Here is a 23,800-nt window from a genome sequence, read left to right on the forward strand (position 1 = left end):
TATCTTCCTAAGCAAGATAAAGCGGTTGTTGAATAGATAGGTAAGATTCTGCCGCTCATAAGTGAGCCTGACGTGTAAATAAGTTCAGGGAAAACGGGTTCCTGCTCTGAAGAGATGGACCCAGGGGCACTCGTCCCCGAGGACATGCTTTTATGGCAGGTGGTAGGGGAGACACTCTTGGCGCCCCCTTTGAGGTGGGATTGGGACTTGTGCATGTGGCTTGTTCAGACAAACATGTGGAGACCACTTATATCTTGTCTCCTCTTTGATCAAGTAACAAAAGTTAAGGTCTAGAAACACTCAAACCATGTTCCCCAGGGCGTTACTACTGTTGCCTCTTTTACCACCCACATCTACCCAGGAGCAAGATGTGGGCAGGGTTACTGCCACTGGCTCTTGGGTTTCCTTCCAGGGAATTTGAAAAAGGTGCTGCTTCCTCTGTATGGAGAGCATTCCCTCCATCTGTTAGCAACTTGTAATGCACCGGTTTGTTACTGACCTTTGCTAAACATCTTTATAATTAAAATACAAATAGGCAATGACTGCATTGTGAACACTGCCCTCCCAACCTGTTCCTGCCAGTTACAAGGCCATGTGCAGTGTGGTGCAGAGCTGGCTGTGTGGTAGCCCTGCTGAGAAGACCAGGTGAGCATCCTGGGCTGGTACTGATTGTAACTGGGGTCTGAATTGCTAACACTCCCTGCCCCCCAGGCCTACCAAAGCTACTGCCTTCTATTTAGTCATTGAACAAACATGGAGCGTTTGCAATGAGCCAGACCCTGCGCTAGGCCTGGGCAAATCAAGTGATGAATGGGCCATGGCGTTTACCGTCTGCAAGCATACCCTCCACTGGTGATGGCGGGCGGTGGGTAAATGGAAAAATGCAATATAGGGGAATCTACCCTTTAGGTGCCTGAGTTTTGGAGCATTTTTCCCAGAGCTAGGATTAGGGTGAGGTGAGTTAGGCAGAGAGGTGTACGTGTAGGATAGGATCCTGTCTTTAAAAGGATATTCTGTTCATCATAGACTTTTTTTGCGTTCATTTTAATTCTTTAATTTATTGCCTAAAAATCTTGATTACTGAGTTTGTGGGCACCCCTGTAAATTTTGCTCCTGAGGCCAAGACCTCACTCCCTTCACCAAACCTGAACTCAAACCAAACCTTGCCCTCGGGGCACTGAAGGTCATCAACTAATACATACTCACAGCGGGGGAGGGGGGGGCGGTATGGAAGCTGCGTCATCCTCTTGTTTTGGATTTGGGGTACAGGTAGACTGGCCTTGCCGCTAATTTGCTGCATTCCCCCCGCCAAGCTGCTTTTCTTCACTCAAGTTCAGTGTCTCATCTGGAAAAACACTAAACTGGGAGAATTATCTTTTTGACACAGACAAGAATGTCTTCTTTTGACAAATAAGTAAACAAGATCATTTCAATGTAGGCTACATGCCATATGAGGGAGTGCGTGTGTGAGAGATGTTACAATGGGGGATCAGGAAAGGTCTCTCAGGGGAGGTGGTGAGCTGAAACATCAACGTTAAGTGGACACCATGGCTTGCAATTTTTTTTCACAGCTGATTTTAATGAGCCCTTAGTTTGTGCCTGTTATAACATGTATAACAACTATTAGGTGTCCCAGCTCATCTTTCTCAACAATGCTGTGAGGTTAGGACTCTTGTTATAGCTTTTAAAATTGATATGGATAAGGAGACAGAAGCAACAAGAAGTCAGTTAATTTGGGAAGATTACTAGCTAGCAAGTGGTGGAAAAAGAATGGGCACGTGGTCACGGGGGATTCAAAGCTTGCCGTCAGTGGTTACTTAATGAGCATCTCCTGCAGAAGTAGATATAGGGCCATTTTTCATCCTGCTTCGTCTCATTTACCAACACTTAGGAAGTACTAAATAGATTCCACGCATGGTGCAGACTTTTAAGAGAGTCCACTTTGGGGGTGATGGGACTTCGGTATCTTGATGGTGCTGCTGGTTACAGGTCTGTATGAATTAGTCAAAACTGGCAGAACTGTGCACTAAAACGGGTGATTTTTACTGTAGGTGAATTATATTTTAATTAAAAAAAAAAAATCTCCACGCCCAACCCTCCACCTCCACCCTCTATCCCAGGTACAGCAGCAAGGGCCTTGAAGTGGTCCGTGCCTTTAACTTACGTGGCGAGGGTGAGGGAAGAGACTTCGGGGGCGGGCCCAGGTGAGGGAAGGGAGTAATCCCCGGTGGGCCGGCCGGGAAGCAGGGGAAGGGAGAAACTAGGCACAGCTGGGCGCCCCCCGGGGAGCGACGGGAAGGGCCCGTGGACCGCGGGGCGAGCCCAGGGAGGGCGGGGGGATGCCGGGAGAGAGGGAGGGACCTGCGGGCGGGAGGGCGAGAGGCACAGGCGAGGGAGGAGGGCGAGGCGTGTGCTCCGGAGCCAGCCTGGGGCTGCGAGGCGGAGACAGCCCACCGGCCGCCGAAGGTGCCCGCCGAAGGTGTCCGCCCAGGCGACCCGCCCTCGCGGCCGCGGTGCGGACGGACCGACGGACGGCGCTGCTTGCAGGAGGCGCCCGGACATGTTCAGCCGGAGCTCCCGGAAAAGACTCTCCAGCCGCTCGGTGAGTGTGCCCCGCCCGAGCGGGGCCAATCCCCGGGTACCCCGGCCCTCTGCGAGCGCCCCAGCCCAGACTCCTTCCGCCCGGCGGCCGCGCACCTGTGGCCCCAGGTAAGCCGGCCCCGCGGGCGGGGGTGTGGCCCGGGCGCGCGGGACAGCTCGTAGGGGCAAAAGGGGTTAAGTCCGGATCCCGAGTCCCGGGGAGAGCCAGACCGGGAACCGTGACCCTGAATGTCAGCGCCCCCCGCACCCCTCCTTTGCCCCTTCCCTTAAGGCAGGTCGCATTCCCAGCACCCAAGCTCCAGCTTCTTGGAGCTCCAGCCGCGGACTTGAGTTTGGGGCTGTTTTTTGGGGTGTCCCGTGCTGCCCCCTTCCCGGGAGCCCTAGCCTGGTCTAAGGCGAGCGCGCTATGGTCGCTTCTTAGGGACTCTGGGAAGCAGAAAGGTCTTGCTTTTGTTTCTTAGAAACCCGTGACCAAGGTGTCTGGGGGAGACAAAGCCCCAGCCAGGGCCATTTCTTGGTGGCTTGGTGCCCACGCCAGAGACAGCCCGCCTAGACTTCCCCAGGCGAGAGACCACCCCAGGGGCACCGGCAGCGCCCCACCCCAAATCCCCTACCTCGGAGAGGAGCTTCGGAGTCAAATCAGAGGAGGTGGGGTGGGAGAGGCAGGCCGTCCCGCCTGGGGCACAGTGGGGCTCTGGAGGGAGCCCCGGCGGCGGAAACATGCTTGTGTTGTCTTTTTGTTTTGAAGTTGACCGGACTGGGGCGGATCGAGAGAGGCCAGCCATGTAACGCTTGTGGTGACCAGTGCCCAGGGTTCGCCTTGCATAAATGGAGGTAGGACCCCTTACATGGGATTCCTAAAGACATACCACTGCAGGGGGGAAGTCTATACATATATGTCATATATGTGTATATAGGCACACAAGCACATTTTTCGCCTTTTAAATTCACGCGTAAGTCACATGGAAAGAATGCAAAGGCTGTTCTTTTAATAGTGGGACTACATCTGCTACAAATATTGAAGGTGGAAGTGGTGACCAGACACTGAGAATGCAGGAGAGTCGGGCTCAGGCTGCATTTCCCTGATGTGAGAGTTTTGGGTCTTCTGCACCCACCCTCTGTGTATCTAAGTCACTCTGTCCCAAGCGATTCAAGGCACGACAGTTTTTCCAAGTGCCGCAGTACAGCATGTGTAGGATTCCTGGGACTAGCTGGTGTTTTCCAATTGTGTTTTTAATTCAGCCTCTGTAACTCTGGGTCCCAACCACAAATCCACCACTGCCTGCCTGTCCTGTGTCAACCCTCTTCGGTGGCCAGATGTTTCTTATTAATGTGCCGTGAATGTTGACTTCCAGGCAGCCCCAGCCTGGATTGGAATGATTATGTTTGGGGGACAAGGGATCTGGGTGCCCTCCCAGTACATCTGGCTGCTGGGGCTCCGGCTGGGAAAAGTTAGGGTGCAGGCTTACAGGCCCTCTGTTTGGCTATATAAAGAGAAGAGATGGAAGCTTCTTGGCAACTTCATGAAAAGGCCAAAGCCCTTGCAGGAGAAAATTCTGCAACATTGGAACCCGTTCTCTCTTTGCTTAATACCTCTTCCTCCCCCCCACCCCCCATGTCCCTTTGAAGAATGCTGTTTCTGGATACTGGGGAGAAAGGCCTGCCTTGATTTGGTGTGGTGTGGTTGGTTTTTTCCCCCCTCTGTGTGTGCTTCTCTCCTTTCTCCCAATTGGTCATGTGTGCTGGGCACCCAGTTCTAAGGAAACTCCCAACCGGCTCCTTCAGAAATTAGATGCTTTTGTTCCTGCCTCTGATGGGTCTGGCAGCCTCTTTGCCTTTGTTTCAGGACACTGAGTGCAGCCCTTATGGCTCCCTAGCATTTAATAACTTCTGTGGCAGAGGCCAGGCCGGGCGACCTTATAAATATATAATGCGCAGACGTAGGCATCCATCAGTCCTGCCAATGTTGTAGCCCAGATAGGTGTGCTCTGGACTGGCCCCTGGTGTGTCCCCAATGTGCAAGTGGCGCTACATGGGAATAGGTGCCGAAGCGTCCTTTTTTTCAACCAGATCCTGTGTGACGGTGCTGATTGCTTCCTGTTTGAACCATCTTGTGCTCTAATGGGGGTGGGAAAGGCAGAGTGATGAACAGGAGAGTGATTTCCGGCTCCTCCCCTACTCTGGAGCCTTTGGGTCAACTTCTGACCAGAGGCCTGTGGGGCAGTGGTACAGTGTGCGTGTGTACCCAGGTGCCCCTCCTTTTGGTCTCTCTGACCGCTGACCTCCAGCCACTCTCCCTAGTTCTCAGTTTCCCTCTTCCGTTAAGTGGGAATAATTATGGTACTTAACCTCACAGCTTTATTGTAGGGATGAAATGAGATATTGAAAACACATTGTTCGCTCCATACCAGGCACACAATAAACATTAGCTACTTTTGTCAATTATTTTTAGCTTCCTCTCGGCTGTTGCCCTGGAGGAATCATAACTAGCTCGCTTGAGGCTGCTGGGTGTCCCCCGTCACTTTAGACTGTCATGACCACAGCTTCTTAGAGCCCCTTAAGCCTTTTTAACCCAGCTGGTTTTGTGAGGGGAAAACGAGCGTTTGATTTTCAGCCCATTATGGAGCCTTTCTTTCGGAAAGAGCCTTTCACGAGGCTGAGATGGGTTTTCGTGCAGAAGCAGTTTCTTCACTAGCAGCAGAAAAGCCTCCATGAATGCGGTGTTTATGGTGTTTCCACCCATTGCTGGAAAGGAAGCAGATCCTTGCTTTTTGCCCCCTCCTTTTCCCTCGTGGGCATGTTTTGGGTGACCTTTGAGAGAAGGGGGACAGCCATTTCTGGGTTAGGGCACAGTATTCTTTTTGGCAGTTTGAAATCCACAGTATGCTCCGTTTCTACTCCTCTGACTTGCGGGGGGGGGGCACTCTGAGCCCCTGGGAGAGACGGTTGTATCCGGATAGGAGGAAAGGCTAGCCTGACGCAGGCTGAAAGGCTGCTTTCGGTCTGTTGCAAGGAGACCAAAGGCCTTTGCCCCCAAGTACCAAGGCACCCTAGATATCACGGCTCATGGGTGTCAGCTCGTCCCTCTGCTTCTACGTGCTCCCCCTCCCAGCCATTGTCCACACGGCAGGCAGCTCCCAAAAGCAGAATGGCCTCGCGTTCCTGCCTGCAGCACTGAAGGTACTGAAGTTCTTGGGGGGAAGCGGGTGGTAAACAAACTTCGCTTCCCTTTCTGGTGTGCTGGAGAGAGCTGGGGCTTTGAAGTCCAGAGAGAGCAGGGCTGTGGTCTTGCTCTGGTTTTGCCAAGCTGTGTGACCTTGGGCGAAAGACTCAGGCTCCCTGAGTTGCATTTTCCTCAGCCGTCACGCTGGGATCTCTCCACTGAACAAATATTTGAGGGCCTGCTGGTGCCAGGTGCTCCGCTGTGCCGGGGATACGGCAAAGAACAAAATAGACAGGATTCCTGCCCTCATTCAACAAATAATTACAATTTAGATAAGGTGGTCCAGAGAGGACTCTCTGAGGAGGTGACATTTGCACAGAGACTTAGATGAAGCAAGGGAGGAGGGTCCTGTTGATTCAAACCTGAGGCAGCAACCGGCAGCATCACCGTCTCACGGGAGCCGGTTAGAAATGTGAAGTCTCAGGCCCTGCCCTGGACTTGCTGAATCTGACTTTAGGCCTTAACAAGATCCCCAGCTGATTCATGTGCAGGGCAAAGATTGAGGAAAGCTGAGCTACAACACCTGGCACCGCTTCAGCCAGCTGGCTCTCCGCCCTCTGGGGCTTTGTGTGTGAGCAGAGATGCCTACGGTTCTGTGGAGGGCTGTTATCTTTTATGGACATTTTCCTGAGGGCTCATTCTCCTTCCCCATGTATATTGTCACCCGCACCTTTAGGTGGCAAATGTGGGGATTTTTAGGATTTCTAAAAAAACAAACAACAACAAAAAAACACACACACAAAAACAAACCCCGCAGGAGTTCCATGTGTTGGAGAGGGCTCATAATCGCCAGCCAAAGCGCTCTCCTCCACCTGATGTAGGGCAGCTGGGGAGCAAAGATGGGCACTGCTCCCTACAGGTGACCTGGCCCCAAAAAGCTGCCCCTCACGACAGCCCAGGACAAATCCCGCAGTGGCCAGGCTGCTGAGGGAATTCTCATTAACAGGAAGATTAAGGCATCTTTGTGGACTGTGGCCAGAAGAAAATCATTAATAACTAGGCACTTAGCGTACTCTGCTTACGAGACGGCTTTCTGAGTGGGGATTAATTGGACTTGCTTGTGTGTACCCACTTTGAGCAGGGAGGGGGAAATAGCCGTTTTTACAGGGACAATTTGCCCTGTGAATGCCTAGGCACTGAGGACTAAAGATGATAATAATGATACCAAGGCAGCATCAGCAGTGACAAGGCTGTGTGTGTACTTACTGTGTCCAGAGCTGTCTCCCCGCATTTTTATTGATACATACATTTCTGTTGCATCCTCACCAGAACCGTCGAGGCAGATGTGGTGACTTTCCTGATGAGAAACTGAGGCTCACAGTTGTTCAAACAGTGGCCCAAGGTCTCCTGGCTACTGAGAATGAAGCTAGGATTTGGCTCTAAAACCCAGGCTGGGTTCCCTGTGACTCCCTGCCTCTTGTGACTTCTCTATTCTAAGGCAGAGGTCACAGACTAGAGGCCCTGGGCTCACATCGAGCCTGTGGATGGGTTTTGTTTGGCCTGCACAGTGCATTAAATGAGGGGCTTTTTCTAACGTGAAAATCCAGGTTTCCAGCTTCTCTTGAAGAATCCAAAGATGTGGTAACATGGGGCCGACTTTCCTATGTGGCAGCACACAAGAGGTCTCCCTTTAGATGGGTGTGACCTTGACTCACCCTAGCCACCAACATTCCAGTCGCATTCGGGGACCTCTTTAAACACTTAGGTGACCTGTCAGGTCCTGGAAGTGATTGGAAATTGTGAACCCTAAATGAGTATTCTCATCTCTCCAAAAATCATATTAAAAAAATAATAATATCTTCTGTCATATTAGCTGCCATTGTTAAAGCGTTGACACTGCCAGGGGAGTGTCTCACATGCTTCCAATCTTTCACTTGCGACAGTCCTTGGAGTTGGGTGCAATTATTTACACCCCTTCTGATAGTTAAGGAAAGTGAGTCTCAGGTTAAATAACTTGCCTAAGGTTCTGCAGCCCCTTAGTCAGTGGGGCTGTCTGACTTCCAACCCTGTCAGACTTGAAAATTCTGTGTTCTGGACCAGAAATTCTCAAACTTGGCTGGCATATGAATCACCAGGGGATCTTGTTCAAATGCAGATTCTGATTCAACAGGCTTGAGGGCAGAGGACTAAGATGCTGCATTTTTTAACAAGCTCCCAGGTGATGCTGATGCGTCTGGTCCTGGAACATACTTATAATAGGAGTTGGCAAACTCCTATTTGGTCCTGCCGGCCAAATCAGACCCTTCACCTGTTTTGTATGATTCATAAGCCATGCATGGTTTTAACATTTTTTAATGGTTGGAAAAAAAATCAAAAGAATATTATTTCATGACATATGCAAAGTCTATGAAATTCAAATATTAGTGCCCACAAATCGTTATCTGAACAGAGTCACTCCCACTTATTTATATATTGACCGTGGCTGGTTTTGACCTACGGCAGTAGAGTTGGGTACTTGAAACAGAGAATGTACGGTTTACAAAGCCAAAAACATTTACTCTGTCCATTTACAGAAAATGTTTGCCGACTCCGGGTCTATACCGCTAGTAAGGGAATATGCAAGTAGCTTCTCTTAGTTTTAGAAGAAAGGAATCTGAGAACCTTTTGGGAGGTTCAGAGCTAAAGGAAACATCCCCTCCAACCTGGTTGAGAATGGTGCTAAAATCAAAGGCAACCAAAGAACCAGGGAACAGACTAAAGCCATTTCTGAAGGGCATGTGGAGATGAGGGCTGGCAAGACCGGATCAATGAACCGCCGGTGGATTCTAAGCTCCTTGTAATCCCTTTAACGTTTCAGCTTTGCTGATAAATGTAGATTTGACTCTTGCATTAAAAGGCTGGCTTTCAGAACAAGCCTCCCGGAGTTGCACTTTGATGAGCGGCTGATATGGAAAGCCCAGAGCAATGGTAGCCTTGTGAAGTCATTTTAATTATGCAGAGTGGTTAGTCTGGGGACAACGGCCGCCTTTCCAGGCAGGATGCTTGGCCTCTGAGCTGCTGTTCCCCAAGCAGCGCTCACTGGATCAGCCAGGACTGCGCCTTGAAAAGCATCTTTCGTTAGTTGCCCTGGTAATTGTGTTGATTGATGACTGAGGTGGTAACTTGGGGAGATGCTGGCCTGGTTTCCTTTAGTGGTTGTAATTTGGCTGAGAAATGGGTTCCCACTGATTTTTTTTGCTTGGGCAGGAAAAACCACTCTGTCTCAGTCAACTGGTGTGCCAAGAAAAGGGGAAAAAAAGGAGGTGGGGTGCGTGTGTGTGTGTGTGTCCACGCGCTTGCGCCTAAGAAATTCTTGGAATCCTCTAGGTAGGGAAAGATGCTTAGCAGCTAAGAAATGCTGGTTGGCTCACCTTCCTTATGTCATTAGCATTTGATAATATGCCCGGTAGAAGCGGAAGCACCTAAATAGAGGTTTTTCTTTTGAGGAAATATGTATGTTCATCCCAAAGTATCTGTATTATCTCTGATTTTGAAATAAGACATGGCTATTATAAAAGATTTAAAAATCACAGGCTTCCCTGGTGGCGCAGTGGTTAAGAATCCGCCTGCCAATGCAGGGGACACGGGTTCAAGCCCTGGTCCGGGAAGATCCCACATGCCGCGGAGCAGCTAAGCCTGTGAACCACAACTACTGAGCCTGCGCTCTAGAGCCCGTGAGCCACAACTACTGAGCCTGCGTGCCGCAACTGCCGAAGCTCGTGCGCCTAGAACCCATGCTCCGCAACAAGAGAAGCCACCACAAGGAGAAGCCTGCGCACCGCAACGAAGAGTAGCCCCTGCTCCGGCAACTAGAGAAAGCCCACGCACAGCAACGAAGACCCAACACAGCCAAAAATTAAAAAAAAAAAAAAATTACACGAAATTTCAATTTTAAGTCCATAAATAAAGTTTGAATGGAACACAGCCATGCCTATTCATTTAGCATCATCTACGGCTGCTTTTACAGTCGCAGAATTGAGTAGTTGAGACAACCCTCATGGTCCACAGAACTGAAAGTATTTACTAGCTGGCCCTGTACAGAAACAGTTTACTCACCTCCACAGCTAGAAATATATGTTGTTTATGGCTTGGGATTTATTTCTTCAGATTCATTCAAATTATTATTTATGAACAAGATTTTATAGAAAATACACATTCCACATATGGTCTTTTATAGCTTACTTTTTTCTTAGAAGTACGTTTTAGGGCTTCCCTGGTGGCGCAGTGGTTGAGAGTCTGCCTGCCGATGCAGGGGACACGGGGTCGTGCCCCGGTCCGGGAAGATTCCACATGCCGCGGAGCGGCTGGGCCCGTGAGCCATGGCCGCTGAGCCTGTGCGTCCGGAGCCTGTGCTCTGCAACGGGAGAGGCCACAACAGTGAGAGGCCCGCGTACAGCAAAAAGAAAAAAAAAAAAAAAGAAATATGTTTTGGACATCTTTATATGTCCGTGTATAAAGGACATAAAGATCTAATATATTTATTAGCTTTTAGAATCCAGTATGTGGGTTATCATTGAATTAAATATTTTTGGTTCATGGCTGCTTTGGCTGTTTTCCCTTGTTCCTCATTATACACCATATGACAATAGATTTTCTTATGCTGCGACATGCTGTTGTGGAGCTCTTGTCAAATTGTCTTCCGAAGAGATGTTGCCAACTTCCACCCCCATTCCTTAAAAAATTGGAGTGTATTTGTGTGTTTTCTTTGGGCTGAAACTTTGAAACATCTCAGCTTGTGGAGCAACCTGGCAATTAATCCTTGTTTAATCACCCTGAGTGACAATTTGTACCTGATGAATAGTGAGAAAACACAGAGCACTGATGTCAGTCATCTTTTTTTTCAAAACACATTTTATTTGCCTTCAGTTCCCAAAGTGATATCCACATTCTGTTGAAAGGTTGTCATTCATCCTTATGCTTCTGTTGTTTAAGGTTGGTAGAATGAGGGGAATCTAATGAGTTTGTTATCTTGTGGTCTCAAAAAGCTGGAAGATTATCCTTTAACTCTGCGATTAATGAGTATCCCAGAGGGAATTTCCTGTGACCTGAGGGAGCATTCCCTAAAGGGAATGATTCCTAGGTCATTGAGCATTTTGAGATCAAAAGGATTCTACCTGCATTGTATGTGAGAGAGCCACGGGGGTTGAACTCTGGGAAGAAATGTGTATTTCTAGGCAGTGTCATAAAAATTTCTATGAAGCTTGTAAGGGCTGCTGGGGGAGCATTCTAGCTGTGTGGTTAAAGGGACAGGCTTTGAAGATACTTTGCTGGAACTGTAGTCTTGGTTCTGCCTCTTACAGGCTGAGTATCCTTAGGAAAGTGACTTTACCTTTCTGAGCCTTTCTTGGTTTTCTCATCTGCAGTGTGGGAATAGTATTACTTATTACCATGAGGTTATCTTACGTGGTTATTGTGAGAGTTAAATGGGATAATGTGTGCCTTGTGCCTCATTGGGCATGATGCGTCACGTGGGCTCCATATATGTTTGTGGTTGGAAGAAGGGTTAATGGAAACAGAATTAGATAAGAAGCAAGAACTCCTGGGTTCACGGCCCTGACAATTGTAGGTTATGTGATCACTTCCCCACCATGAGGCACAGCCCTTCACTTGCTAAAAATGGGGGTGATGATTCTTGTCTTAGGGCCTTAATTCAGAAGAGATAGAGTCGAGTCCCCCCTCATGTGAGGATTTAGGGTGTAAAGGAATGAGACTTCCTGGTGGAATAGCAGATTCATATGGCTCATCACAGACACACCTGGGGACATGTACACTTTAGATGAAATGGAGTTTAGAAGAATTGGACCTTATACGCTCACAGTCTCTTTGCTTAAGTGAAATATGCATATGATGTTTGTAAAAACATTTTGCAGCCTATAACAGGAAGACGACAGTTAGACGCTGCCCTTGGGGTCAGTATATGAAAAGGGGCTTTTTTGTGCCTGGCACCCATGAAAATTCATGTCCAAGGTGAAAAGCACACATCATCAAGGCAATACTTAATTCGTTTTACCCAAGCCTGCTTAAGAAGTATGAATTTTTGTGGCGCCTAGTGTGCCATGCTGAACACTTCCATTTACACAGTCACCAGTCCTTAAGCAGAAGCTTCCTTTTCTAAGCCATGAGAAACAAGGATATTTATACAATATTTGAACCCAAGATGATACCCTGGAAACTCCTGAGATAAGATCTGGACAGTACCTACATTTTGTTGACATTGTACAGGATTTAAAATTTTGATTAGTTGCCAACCTGTGATATTTTGGGTAAAAATTCAGATTTAAGGTTTTCTCTGGAATAATGAAAAAATTATGAAAATTTCGGGCAATTCGTATTCCTTCCGTTGTTTTAGATAGAACACACGTGTTCAGCTTTTTCCACAATCCCCACCATTCCCTATTGTTTACCTGACCTGCCTCACCCATTTGCATTCCTGGCTTCCCGCTATAGTCGTCTGATGTTGTAACTGCTGATTTGAAGAAGTGAGTGAGGGAATATGTACTATTGGAAGGATGATAAGAATGGCAGATTCGAATAAAGGTGCCACTTGGTGGGAACAGCTGTGCTAATAAGCAAAACATCCAAGCAGCTAAATCCTCCCTGTCCTGGAGATACTCTTGGGATGGAGCTGATATGACTGAGGACCTGCTGTGTGCTTGCCTTCTTTCATGCATCACCTCTTGTCATCCTCAGAACAATTTTCTGAGGCATGTACTTTACCTTCTCCTTTCTAAATCTGAAGAAACTGAAGCCCAGGGAAGTTAGGTAACATGCCGTAGGTCATGCAAATAATAAGTAGTGGAGTCAGGATTCAAAACCAGGTCTTGAGGGCTTGAGATCACAAATTCTTTAACCAAGAGAGACTCTTAAGCTTTGTCATTTTGACCCTCCTGGTCTAAATAGAAAACAGTACCTTGGCAAAAACAGAATCTTATATTCTCACTGGCCTAGGGATGAGATCTAACTGTTGTCAGGTATCTGAAGAACCCTAGGCTAGTTGGCTTACTTGAGGCTGGGGTCTTAAAGGTGAAACTCCTATAAAATTAGAGGGTGTGGTGTTGAGCTTATTGGGGTATCTGAAAGGTGAGAAATTGAATTAAATGTAATGTGATTTCCAGTAAAAGGCTACTTGCAATTTTCTGATCAGATCTGCATACATTAAAGGAGGCTCCATTCAGCTTGTTTATAGCTTTGGTGTTAAATTGGGGCTTCTGGGGAGTTTGTGAAAGCAGGCAGGTGGGGGGCATTCTTCAGAAATGCCATTTGCATGTTTCCTAGAGGAAACATCCACCAAAGGGATCAGTCAAGGGAGGGAGTTAACAGTGCATCCCTTCAGCAGCCAATTTGAGGTCTAAACAAGCTAAAAATAAAGAAAATCGTCATTATCCAGTCTTTGGACCTGTTTTTGAACTTCTGCTCCCCATTGCTTTAACAATTCTGACACCATGTTGCAAAATAGACCCAAGCACATTTGACTGTCGGAAGGCATTTAATGAGAACATTATTTGATTTTATGTTTGGTAAACGACTTGGTGGTGCAGAAACTGCTTTCACAATTCTTGAAAACTGACTCATGATGTGTACATGTAACACCCAGAGCGGGTCCTCCAAGTTTGCGTGCTGAGGAATTAGACCTCTGGGGGACTTTTTAAAAGAATGCAGGTGTTTAATTTCTTCAACGACACTATGAAATGACTCTAATAATATGATTTCTCAAAGTCTTTTGTTCCGCAATCAGGCCCCCAGGAGGGCTCCTGTCATTTGCATCCTTGTGGACTGGGCCTTTGGAGTTTCTCCAGCGACTTAGTGAGTTGTTTGGAAATCATAACGACAGGCTTCTTTCATCTTTAAGAAGTCCCAGATTTGGAGACAATAGATATCTGGGAGAGTCTCCATCATCTTGGGTCTGGAATATTTGGAGCCACAGGGAAGGACACATACGTATGTTTTCCTCTGCTCTGGGAGACAAAAGCATTTAATAGATGTGTCTACCTGCAAGGGATTTTGGGTAATTTCTTTTAAACTTCAAAATCCTGGTGATAACAGAGTTTAAGGCAGTTTTATTTATTATTTTACATTCATTTAGATCCAATTGTTGCATAAGTGTGCAGTGTAGACAATTTGGAAAATTCAGCAATGTCAAATGATTTATTTTTTAAAAAAAAGAGCATTAACTCCATCACATGAAGAGGAAGGAATATAGACCTCTTAGCTTTAGGGTGTGATTTCCTTCTAGTCTAGTTTCTTTACGGTAGAGTTTTATGTAGTTGTACTAGTTTTCTAGAGCTGCTGAAACAAATTACTACAAACTGTGTGGGTTCAGACAACAAAATGGATCCTCTTACAGTTCTGAGGGCTGAAAGTCTAAAATCAAGGTGTCGGCAGGGTTCGTTCCCTCTTTTGGCTCTGAGGGAGAATCCATCCCTTGCCTGCCTTAGCTTCTGGGGACTCTTGGCAGTGCTTGGCCTTCGTGGCTTCCAGATGTGTCACTGCGTTCTCTGCATCTGTCACCACATAGTGTTCTTCCTCTGGGTTTCTGTCCCCTTCTCTTCGAAGGGCTTGTCATTGGATTTGGGCCTACCCTAATCTAGAATGATTTCATCAACTTAATTATGTCTACAAAGACTCTTTTCTAAATGAGATCACATTTAGAGATTCCAGGAGGATGTTTGAAGGGACCACTATTCAACCCATTATAATAATTCTGGAAGTAAAGCATATATATATATACACACATATATATGTAAATATATATACACAGTTTCATATTTGTAAGCAGTGTGTCCAATTTGGACTTTCTAAACGTGTTATTTGGGAAAGTACAGTGGTGTGGGAGGGCTAGGCCTTGACTCTGGGGCACCTTTGTGGGAAATACAACTTACTTGTCTATTCTGGGCCAGTTAAATGTTTGCAACAGGACAGGATTGTACAAGCTGCTCTTAGCAGAGGGAACTCTGAGGTGGAATTTGCTGCCCATATTGATGAATTCAGCTGTCTGAATCAGTTGACCCCTGGGTCACCCTATGAAGTCCATCTATCTTCTTTGAGCTTTTGTTGGGCCTTGCCGGGGAGATGTATAGGAAATGAAGTGGTAGTGTGTAGACAGTTATTTGTGGGAAGAGCTTCTCGCCCTAGGGCCTTTTAATTAATCTCTAGGCTGTATAACCAATTCGCTCTCAAAGGGGAAAAAAGTGGGCTTCCTTAGAAAAGGAAATTCTTCATCATCCTAGAAATAGGTCCCACAAAATCCTGCCGGAGCTGACTCACTCTGTCCCTCCCCCATCCTTATCCCCCTTGCCCCGTGCCACTTCTCGGTAAACACAGTCAGAAAAACTATAACATTAATTGTACTTCCTCATTCCCTGATGTCTTAAATCCAGCATGAATGGATTTAGGCTTTTCAGAATAAATTATGTGAAATAAAAATGAAAGCAAATTATGATTTTTTTATCATCATGTTAGCTATCATGAATTGAACATTTACAATGTGCTAGGGACATTATATTCTAAGCGTGTTTCTTGTAGTCTTATTTAATTCTTGAAACCTGTTAATGAGAGAAACACCATCGTCCACGTTGGTTTCATGAGGAAACTGAGAGCCTGCAAGTGAGTTACTTTCCCAAGGTCACGCAGCTAGTTAGTACTCAAACCAAGGTTAAATCTTACAGCCCTGACTGCTGTTTGGGCTCTTAAACACCATATTATGTGCCTGGCTCCAGAGGATTCTTATTGATGTTACACCATAGTTTTCACACTTCCGTATTCATCAGAATCACCTGGAGGGCTGCTCCCCTCCCCCCTCAGAGTTTCCCATTCATTAGATCCCGGTTGGTGCTTATAATTTACATCTAATAAATTAGGTGCTGCTGTTGTTTCTGCTGCTGGTCCAGGGAACACAGTTTGAGAACCGTCAGTCAACACCATAGCCCAGCCCTCCAGGACTTAATATAGTCACATCACTTTATCACACCAGATAAACACGATTTCAGTGACTGTCCAGTGCAGCAGTCCATATGCTTTTTTATCACAAAGTAGTGTAGGTTACTCTTACATGGTTGGTACTGATGTTGAGGGCTAGGAGTTTAGATTGGAAAGAAGGTCCCCACCTCCCACTTAAGCTTTAGTAGATTCTTGGCTTCTTCCTCTTTCCTATCACCATGGAATTTAATAAAGTGGTTTTTAAGCTCTTTCATCAGCTGGAAAGTAGAACCAGCCAAGGTCTGGTATCTGTGAAGATGACTAGAGATTAATGAAATGTTCTAGCCCCACCAGATAGTAAAATACATTATAAGGCTATAGAAATGAAAATAGTATGGTATTGGAGCAGGAATAGATTCCTGTGACAGACTAGAAAATCTCCAAAAATCGACCCAAGTATTGTGGGACGGTGGTCTATGGTAAAGGTGACATATAAAAGCAGTGGGGAAAGATTCAATAAATGGTGCTAGGACAAGCAGCTTCCCTTTTAGAATAAAAAGAGATTAATCCAAAACTTTTAAAGAACACTAAAATTTGAGGGGCTTCCCTGGTGGCACAGTATTGGGAATCCGCCTGCCAAGGCAGGGGACACGGGTTCGAGCCCTGGTCTGGGAGGATCCCACATGCCGTGGAGCAGCTAGGCCTGTGCGCCACAACTACTGAGCCTGCGCTCTAGAGCCCACGAGCCACAACTACTGAAGCCCGCATGCCTAGAGCCCGTGCTCGTCAACAAAGAGAAGCCACCGCAATGAGAAGCCCGCGCACCACAACTAGAGAAAGCCTGCACGCAGCAACGAAGACCCAACGCAGCCAAAAAAAAAAAAAAAAAAAAAAAAAAAATTAAAATTTGATTATGGACAAATGCTTTTACAAGTTTAGAGAGTAAAAAGCATATCCAGGGCTTCCCTGGTGGCGCAGTGGTTGAGAATCCGCCTGCCGATGCAGGGGACACGGGTTCGTGCCCCGGTCTGGGAAGATCCCACATGCCGCGGAGCGACTAGGCCCGTGAGCCATGGCCGCTGAGCCTGCACATCCGGAGCCTGTGCTCTGCAACGGGAGAGGCCACAACAGTTAGAGGCCCGCGTACCGCAAAAAAAAAAAAAAAAAAAGCATATCCAAGTTCAAGCATTTGCTCTTCCTTTTTCTCTTACTCACCTCTAGCTGCACTGGCCACCTTACTGGTCCCCAAACACAGCAGACGTATTCTCACCTTGGGGCGTCTGCCTTTTCTGGGACCTCCCCCAGGACCGGCCCCCCAGGTATCCATCAGTTTTGTTCCCTTGCTTCCTTCCAGATCTCCCCTCCAATGCTGTTTCCTTAAAGCATTGTTCCTTGACCATCCTAAAATAGTACTCAGGTCACTCCCTTTTCCCTTCCTCTGACTTCTTTTTTTCTCCCCCCAGAGCATCTACCAATACCTGACATACTTGTAATGCATTATCTGGCCTTCCTTGTCAACCTCGATGAAGTTACCTCAGCCTATGCAAGAATTTAAACAGCACGAGGGTATTTTGTTCCATGTTTCTCTTGTTAAATTCTCCAACACCCAGAAAAATATCTAGTGCATAGCAAAATACCCACCAGGATTTGTTGAATGAATGAATAAATGAATGCATGATAGGAAACCTGGACGTCATAAAGGAAGATGGGTTATTTTGAGATGAAATAATTTTAAAATTGTCAAAAGAAAATTGAAAAAAAATTAGAACAGATATGATAGAGGCCTAAGTTTTTAAGATGTGAAAATGGCTCTAATAAGAAAATCATCAAATGACTCATTAGAAGATTGGGCAAAGGATCTCATCAGGCAGGTGTATGAGAAGGTATCATTTGTTTTCTTAGTAATGTTACCATTTCTAATGTTTCCGTTTATTTGTGAGTCCAGTATGTATAGCTGTTAGAAAATATGTTTGGGGAGAATTGTGATGTCTGTGTTCAATGAACTATAGCATCTCTTTTCCTGGGAAATGTTAAAATAGTATGCATACTCACGTTTGGGCTAAGCTTTGTTGACTTCTGTCAAGAAGCTTAAAAGACTTTTTAAGATTCCTTAGGATTTGGAGTTGTCCATGGGTGTAAACAAGACCCATAGCTGTGCTAGTGTGATCCAAGAAATGACAGGAAGACAACAAGTAAAAGATTATGCTATCTACAACATCAAAAAATCACTTCTGCATCTAGGGATGTGGACATTTGGCCACTCAGGGGTACATTTCTGTTTTCTTGTCATGATGACTTGGGAGTGTTGCCAGTGGCATTTAGTAGGCTGGGGTCCAGGATGTTAACTCTTCCGTGGTCTGTGAGATTGTTCCATCACAGTGAAGGTGATCCTATCCTGAATGCCAGTGCCATTCTCCCCCAGTGAGAAGCAGTGGAAAGTGTAGTAAGCAGCAGGTGCCTTTGGGAAGTGCTTAGTACACCTCTGATGTTTGGAAACGTAATTAATTTCTCTGGACCTCAGTTTCCCTCATCTGTAGATTGAGGGAGATAGATTATAGAATGGGAAAGGCCCCATCATCGTTAATACATGGTGATAGTTTTACTAGGGAGTATTATTACTACGAATAGCAATAATATTACTATTCCTGCTCAAATAGCCAACTGAGGGGATTTGGGCAAGAAGAAATTTAGGAGAACAGAAATTTTTCAGTCAGTCCCTTTGCTGGAGAAGCCATCCTTTTCAGGATGTTCTCACTCTTCTGGTCGCTCTAGTTGTGTTGTAGAGTTGTATATTTACCAAGGGGGAATTTGTTTGTTGCTGACACTACTTATGCCAGTCATACCTGCTACTATAGTTAGGTAAGTTACCTACATAAACCCATGAAATATGAATGTGAGAAGAAAAAGGAGCTGTTATTTCTATGAAAATTAAGCTGAATGCTTGGAAATGACCTAAAACAATTATAAAAGATTGGAAAAGAGGCAGAAATTGTAAAAGGACTTAGGTTTTTTTTGTGTGTGTGTGACAATATCTTTAAGTTCTGACAGTACTCTAAAAAAACAAAAACAAACCAAAAAACCCCCGTAAAACAAAATATCTGAACTGGAAATTGAAGAAGATGCATTATAGGTGTGTTTTATGGGTGAAGTGTAAGGTACTCTGTCTGTAAACCCATAAGCAAAATTCCCTCACCCACTATAAGTGAATGTATGGTTATGTATTTCAAGAAAAAAATAAGATATGTACGTATCATTCTTTTCTGATTCCTCAGTGTGATAGACACTGCTGGTTGTCCTCATATACATTGTGTAGTTCTTCCTTAGAAATATTACCTTCAAAATAATGTCCGGCACATAGCCAGTTAAGACAATGTTTCCTAGCCGTCCTTGCTCCTAGAGATTGCCATTTGACTAAACTCTAGCCAAAGGCATATAAGTAAAAATAGTAAGTACAACTTCTGGGATGCGCTCTTGAAGGGAAAGCATGTACCTTTTTTTCCCCGACTTCTTGCCCACTGGAATGTGGATGTGATAGTTGGAGCTCAAGCAACTAAATTGGACCATGAGATATAAGCCCTCTGTTGAAAAAAGCAGAATAAGACAAGCAGTGCCTGGGTCCCTGATAACCATAGAGACCCATCATAGCCTTGGACTGTATAACTCCAGACTGTATTTCCATGAGAGAGAAATTAAGTTTCATCTTGTTTTTATTTTTTTATAAATTTATTTATTTATTTTTGGCCGCGTTGGGTCTGTTGCTGTGCGCGGGCTTTCTCTAGTTGCGGCGAGTGGGGGCTACTCTTCGTTGTGGTGCACGGGCTTCTCGTTGCACTGGTTTCTCTTGTTGCGGAGCACAAGCTGTAGGTGCAGGCTTCAGTAGTCGTGGCTTGCGGGCTCAGTAGTTGTGGCTCACAGGCTCTAGAGCATAGGATCAGTAGTTGTGGTTCACGGGTTAGTTGCTCCGTGGCATGTGGGATCTTCCCGTACCAGGGCTCGAACCCGTGTCCCCTGTATTGGCAGGCATATTCTTAACCACTGCGTCACCAGATAAGTCCAGTTTTCATCTTGTTTAAGCCATTATTATTTTGGATTTTCAGTCACCTATAGCCAAATTTCAACCCAGCTGGACTATAGCAATAGGATACACATTGTGTTCTCAATGGTTGAAAATCCAAAACCGTTCTTTTAATTTTAGGAATACCTGCTAAGGGCAGATGTGCTTTTCCAGAATATACTGTTCTGAGGCAGGAATGTCTTCATCTGAAACCTTGGCGTTTCATAAGTTCTTAGACTGAATGACTTGTGGTTATATCATAATAGGTATTAAAGAGAGAGTATTTTTTCCTGTTGTTCAGCTGCTCTGTGTGAATATGTGCCATCATCTATCGAGGAATAACCTGGAACATTTCAGGAATGTCATCATGTAGCACTGATTTTACCCCCTGAAAAAGTGCATATCCTGCTTGGGGGTGCGTTTAGAACTGCTTATTTTAGGATTAAAGGGTACAGAGTGAAGGAATACGATTAATCCCTTTGATGGTCCCTATCATTTTACCAGCAGACTAAGCAGAGGGGTTGGTTCACATTACATCCATGGAGAAGTATGCCACAGTGCTACTGTGTGGGTGAGGAGTGAAACCCTATCGCCTTTGTGTGAACACAACACGGCATGTGCCTTTTTAACCTCTTAATTAAATAATCACCATACAAAAACGTTTCTTTCTGGAAACTCTGCCCTGTTGGTTGTATCCCAGGTTAGTTTTGTGTGAAAGTCTTTAAGCTGGAATTCGCTTTCTGGTGGTTATTCCTGACCAGTTTTCTCAAATTATCTGAGAAGAGTGTTAAATTCGTAATAAAAAATGTCTGAAAAAAAATTGGATGACATTTTGGGGTCAAATTTTCAAAAGGAAGAGGAACGCACTGGGAAATTGATTTATAAAAAGCTTAGAGGGAATTTATTCAAGAAAGTTTATTGTGTGTGTACTATGGCTTCACATGCCATAAAATACAGTAAAACTGATATCGTAAATGTATATATTTTAAATTAGATGTCCTTTGACGCATATGTATACATATAGGTACGTACATATGTTATACATAGGTCAGTATGAATATGTGTGTATATATGTACATATGTTTTGTTTTTTAACATAAATGGTGGCATAGCATAGATACTTCCTTTTTGTCACGTAACATTAGATCTTGGTGGGCTTTTAATATCAGTATATATAAATATTCTTACAGAAAAAAAGACCATGTAATACCCCATTATATAGCTGTGTCATCATTTTTTTTTTTTTTTAACCAATTCTCCACTGATATCATTTAGGATGTTTAAAATTTCTACTTAATGCAGTGGTGCTTCAGCAGACATTCTTATTTGCAGCTCGTTGCCTTTACACGTGACCGTACCTGCAGGATAATTTCCTAGACATAGAATCACCGAGTCAAAGGGTATGTGCAAGTTAATTAGTTGAATATTGCTAAATAGAAAAAAATGGTTTCGAAAGATGTTTAGATCTCTCAGTGTGTATGAGGGGTAAAAGATTAAATTTAAATGGCCAAGGATTTATCTTGAAGAAACTTTTTGGAATGCTATTTAAAAAATTTTACTTTTTATTGTGGCAAGATATTCACAGCTGGAATGCCATTTTGATTCATTATGTTGATATGCGACCCTGAAGTTTTTGCACAACCACTGTATTGGATTTAACCTCCTTGTACTGAGATAGGAGCTTTTAAATAACTTTATCCTGATGGAGTCTCTATGGGAATACGACAGACCGTCCTTACGGTAGACAAGGACTAATACGCTGTCAACATTCAGCTACTGATAACACACAGGGTACTGAATTTCGGTGTATCAGGATGAGCGTTTGCGTTCAGCCACAAGAATGGGTGGCAGAAGGCCGAGGGCTGGGTGTTAATGAGTTGGGTGCTGTTCTGCCCCTAATTTTTTTTTCATCTCATCTGAGTCTTGATTTACAGATCTGTAAAAATCAAGGGGTTAAGTAAATTAGGGAAGAAAGCCCCTCTCCTTCATTGCTCCCATCACACTCTCTAGCAGTGTTTCTTAAACTAAACCTTGAACCCAGTTTGAAAATCACAGGTTAACTGTGCCCAGAAGCATCTCCTTCTCTCCGTCTCCTCTGTATCATGCTCTGTTCCAAACTACTATTATTTCTTGCCTCAACGCTGCCCTGGCCTGCTAACAGATCTCCGCACTTCTGCCTTTTCACCACTCTAATCCATTTTCCATCCAGCCCTCGGATACAAAGAAGTAGTTCTTATGAAATATTGAGCAGATAAAAAATATTAATGAAATACGTAGAAGGCATAAACAACAGTGATGTGATGGACACCCGTGAGCCTGCCACCTGGTTTTAGGAAAAAGAACCTTGTTGTTATCTCTTGTGATTGCATCCTCTTCCCCCTCTCAGAGGTAACCATTATCCTGAGTTATGAATTTATCACCATCCTTGCTTTGCTTAATAGTTTTGCCGTAAGTGTGTCTTGCCAGAAGTCTTTGCTTCTGCAGTCGTCCTTTGGGGATACATGTGTAAGAGTTTGTCTGGAGCAGGTACCCAGGAGTGGCCTTGCCAGGTCATGGGCGTGTACCTGGGACTTTACTAGATACAGATAGACTGTTTTCCAAAGAGTTTATACTGCCGCCAGCAGGTAAGGTTCTGCTTGTTTCATCCTCGGCCACACTTGGTTTTGTGAGATCTTCCCTTAGTCCTTTGTACATGTGGCTTCCTCTGCCTAGAATGCCCTTTCCCCATCTATCCCAGAATTGACTGCTTCTCTTCACATCCTCCCACTCTCAGTTTAAATGTCACCTTCTCAGAATATTTCTCTGACCATAAGCCCCCCTTTCCCCACGACTAGAAGGGCAGGACCTGTGTCTGTTTGGTTCATCATTGTATGTAAATAGCACAACGATTTACTGGTAGGTGCTCAATAAATAGTTGGTGGAAGGAGTAAGTGGCTGAGGCAGTCAGGTCCTTTCCAGTCTGAAGTCCTCTTGTCCTGTGAAATGAAATAAAGATACGAGAAAGTTCAAGGGAACCCACTCCATGTGTGGTTCTGGCTTCAAGGCAGTTTCATGATGGAGGTGGTTTCAGAAGACCTCTGAAGGGGTGTCAGTGCTCAGCTACTCTGGTGGAGCAGAATATTTCCAACAGCAGACACGAAAAATGATGTGTGCATTGCAATAAATGAATAAATTGAGCATAAATAAATAGAGCATAAATAAGCGGGAGTTGTAGACCTGCTTGTCTCCAAAGTAAAAAAGTGAGTAGCGGTGCTTCTGGGGTACAGAATTAACCGATATTCCAGCCAGTCTTAAGTGGGACAAAGAAGTAAGTGATCCCAGATGCGAGACCTGGGGATGTTTTATTCCAGAGCTCAGATGCCTAGTGTGGACATCTGAACTGCCTGTGGGTGTTTTGGAGTTTTTGCCTGCACTCATGGGAATTGGATTCTTTCAGTCCTTAGCGGTAGCACGTTGCCTCTGAACTCAGCCTGCTCAAAGCTGGGCAGGGCAGCTGCAATACTGGGCAGACTGGGTGGAGGTGGCATGCCATTGTTGAAAATTAACACAAAGACGTCCCCGGACTGATATCCACAAAGAGTGAAATCCATGACCTGGAATCATTTATAGCCAGCAAAGCAGTTTCTCATTCATAATCTGATCAACTTGAAATGGGAGGAAATTGATTGGTGCTCAGTATTCCTGTGAAATCCCAGAAGCGGGAATGCCACACAGGGAGGTGATCATAGGCGCAGGCTGGAATCTCTGCTGCTCATTGACTGGCTCTGTCAATTTGGACATGTCACCTAGGCTCTCTGAACCTCAGTTTCCTCATCTGTAAAATGGGAATATCAGTACTTCTCTAACAAGTTTCCATTGAGGGAAAATTGATATAATAAAGATAAAACATTCGGCACAGTGTCTGACAAATGGGAAGTGCTTGGATTTTTTTCTTTTAAAGAATTATTATCCTTAATTTATATATGATGGAGCAAGAGGTACCCAAAGGAGGTTGACATACTGGAGTATGTAGTTGAAACTGGGCCCAG

The 23,800-nt window shown here is 45.2% G+C and overlaps 1 protein-coding gene across 1 annotated transcript in view; it reads left to right on the plus strand.

Moving 5' to 3' along the window:
- Positions 1 to 2,560: 2,560 nt before the first annotated feature.
- PRICKLE2 (prickle planar cell polarity protein 2) overlaps positions 2,561 to 23,800 on the plus strand; it is a gene marked incomplete at both ends in the record, with an annotated part of 337,443 nt that continues 316,203 nt past the window's right edge. The window contains 3 exon segments of the mRNA XM_082848660.1: positions 2,561 to 2,642; positions 2,645 to 2,709; positions 3,350 to 3,435. Coding sequence (XP_082704786.1) covers positions 2,561 to 2,642; positions 2,645 to 2,709; positions 3,350 to 3,435 — 233 coding nt within the window.

This window comes from Leucopleurus acutus (genome assembly GCF_964270905.1).
Source record: "Leucopleurus acutus genome assembly, chromosome: 10".
In the NCBI taxonomy this organism is placed as follows: Eukaryota; Metazoa; Chordata; class Mammalia; order Artiodactyla; family Delphinidae; genus Leucopleurus; species Leucopleurus acutus.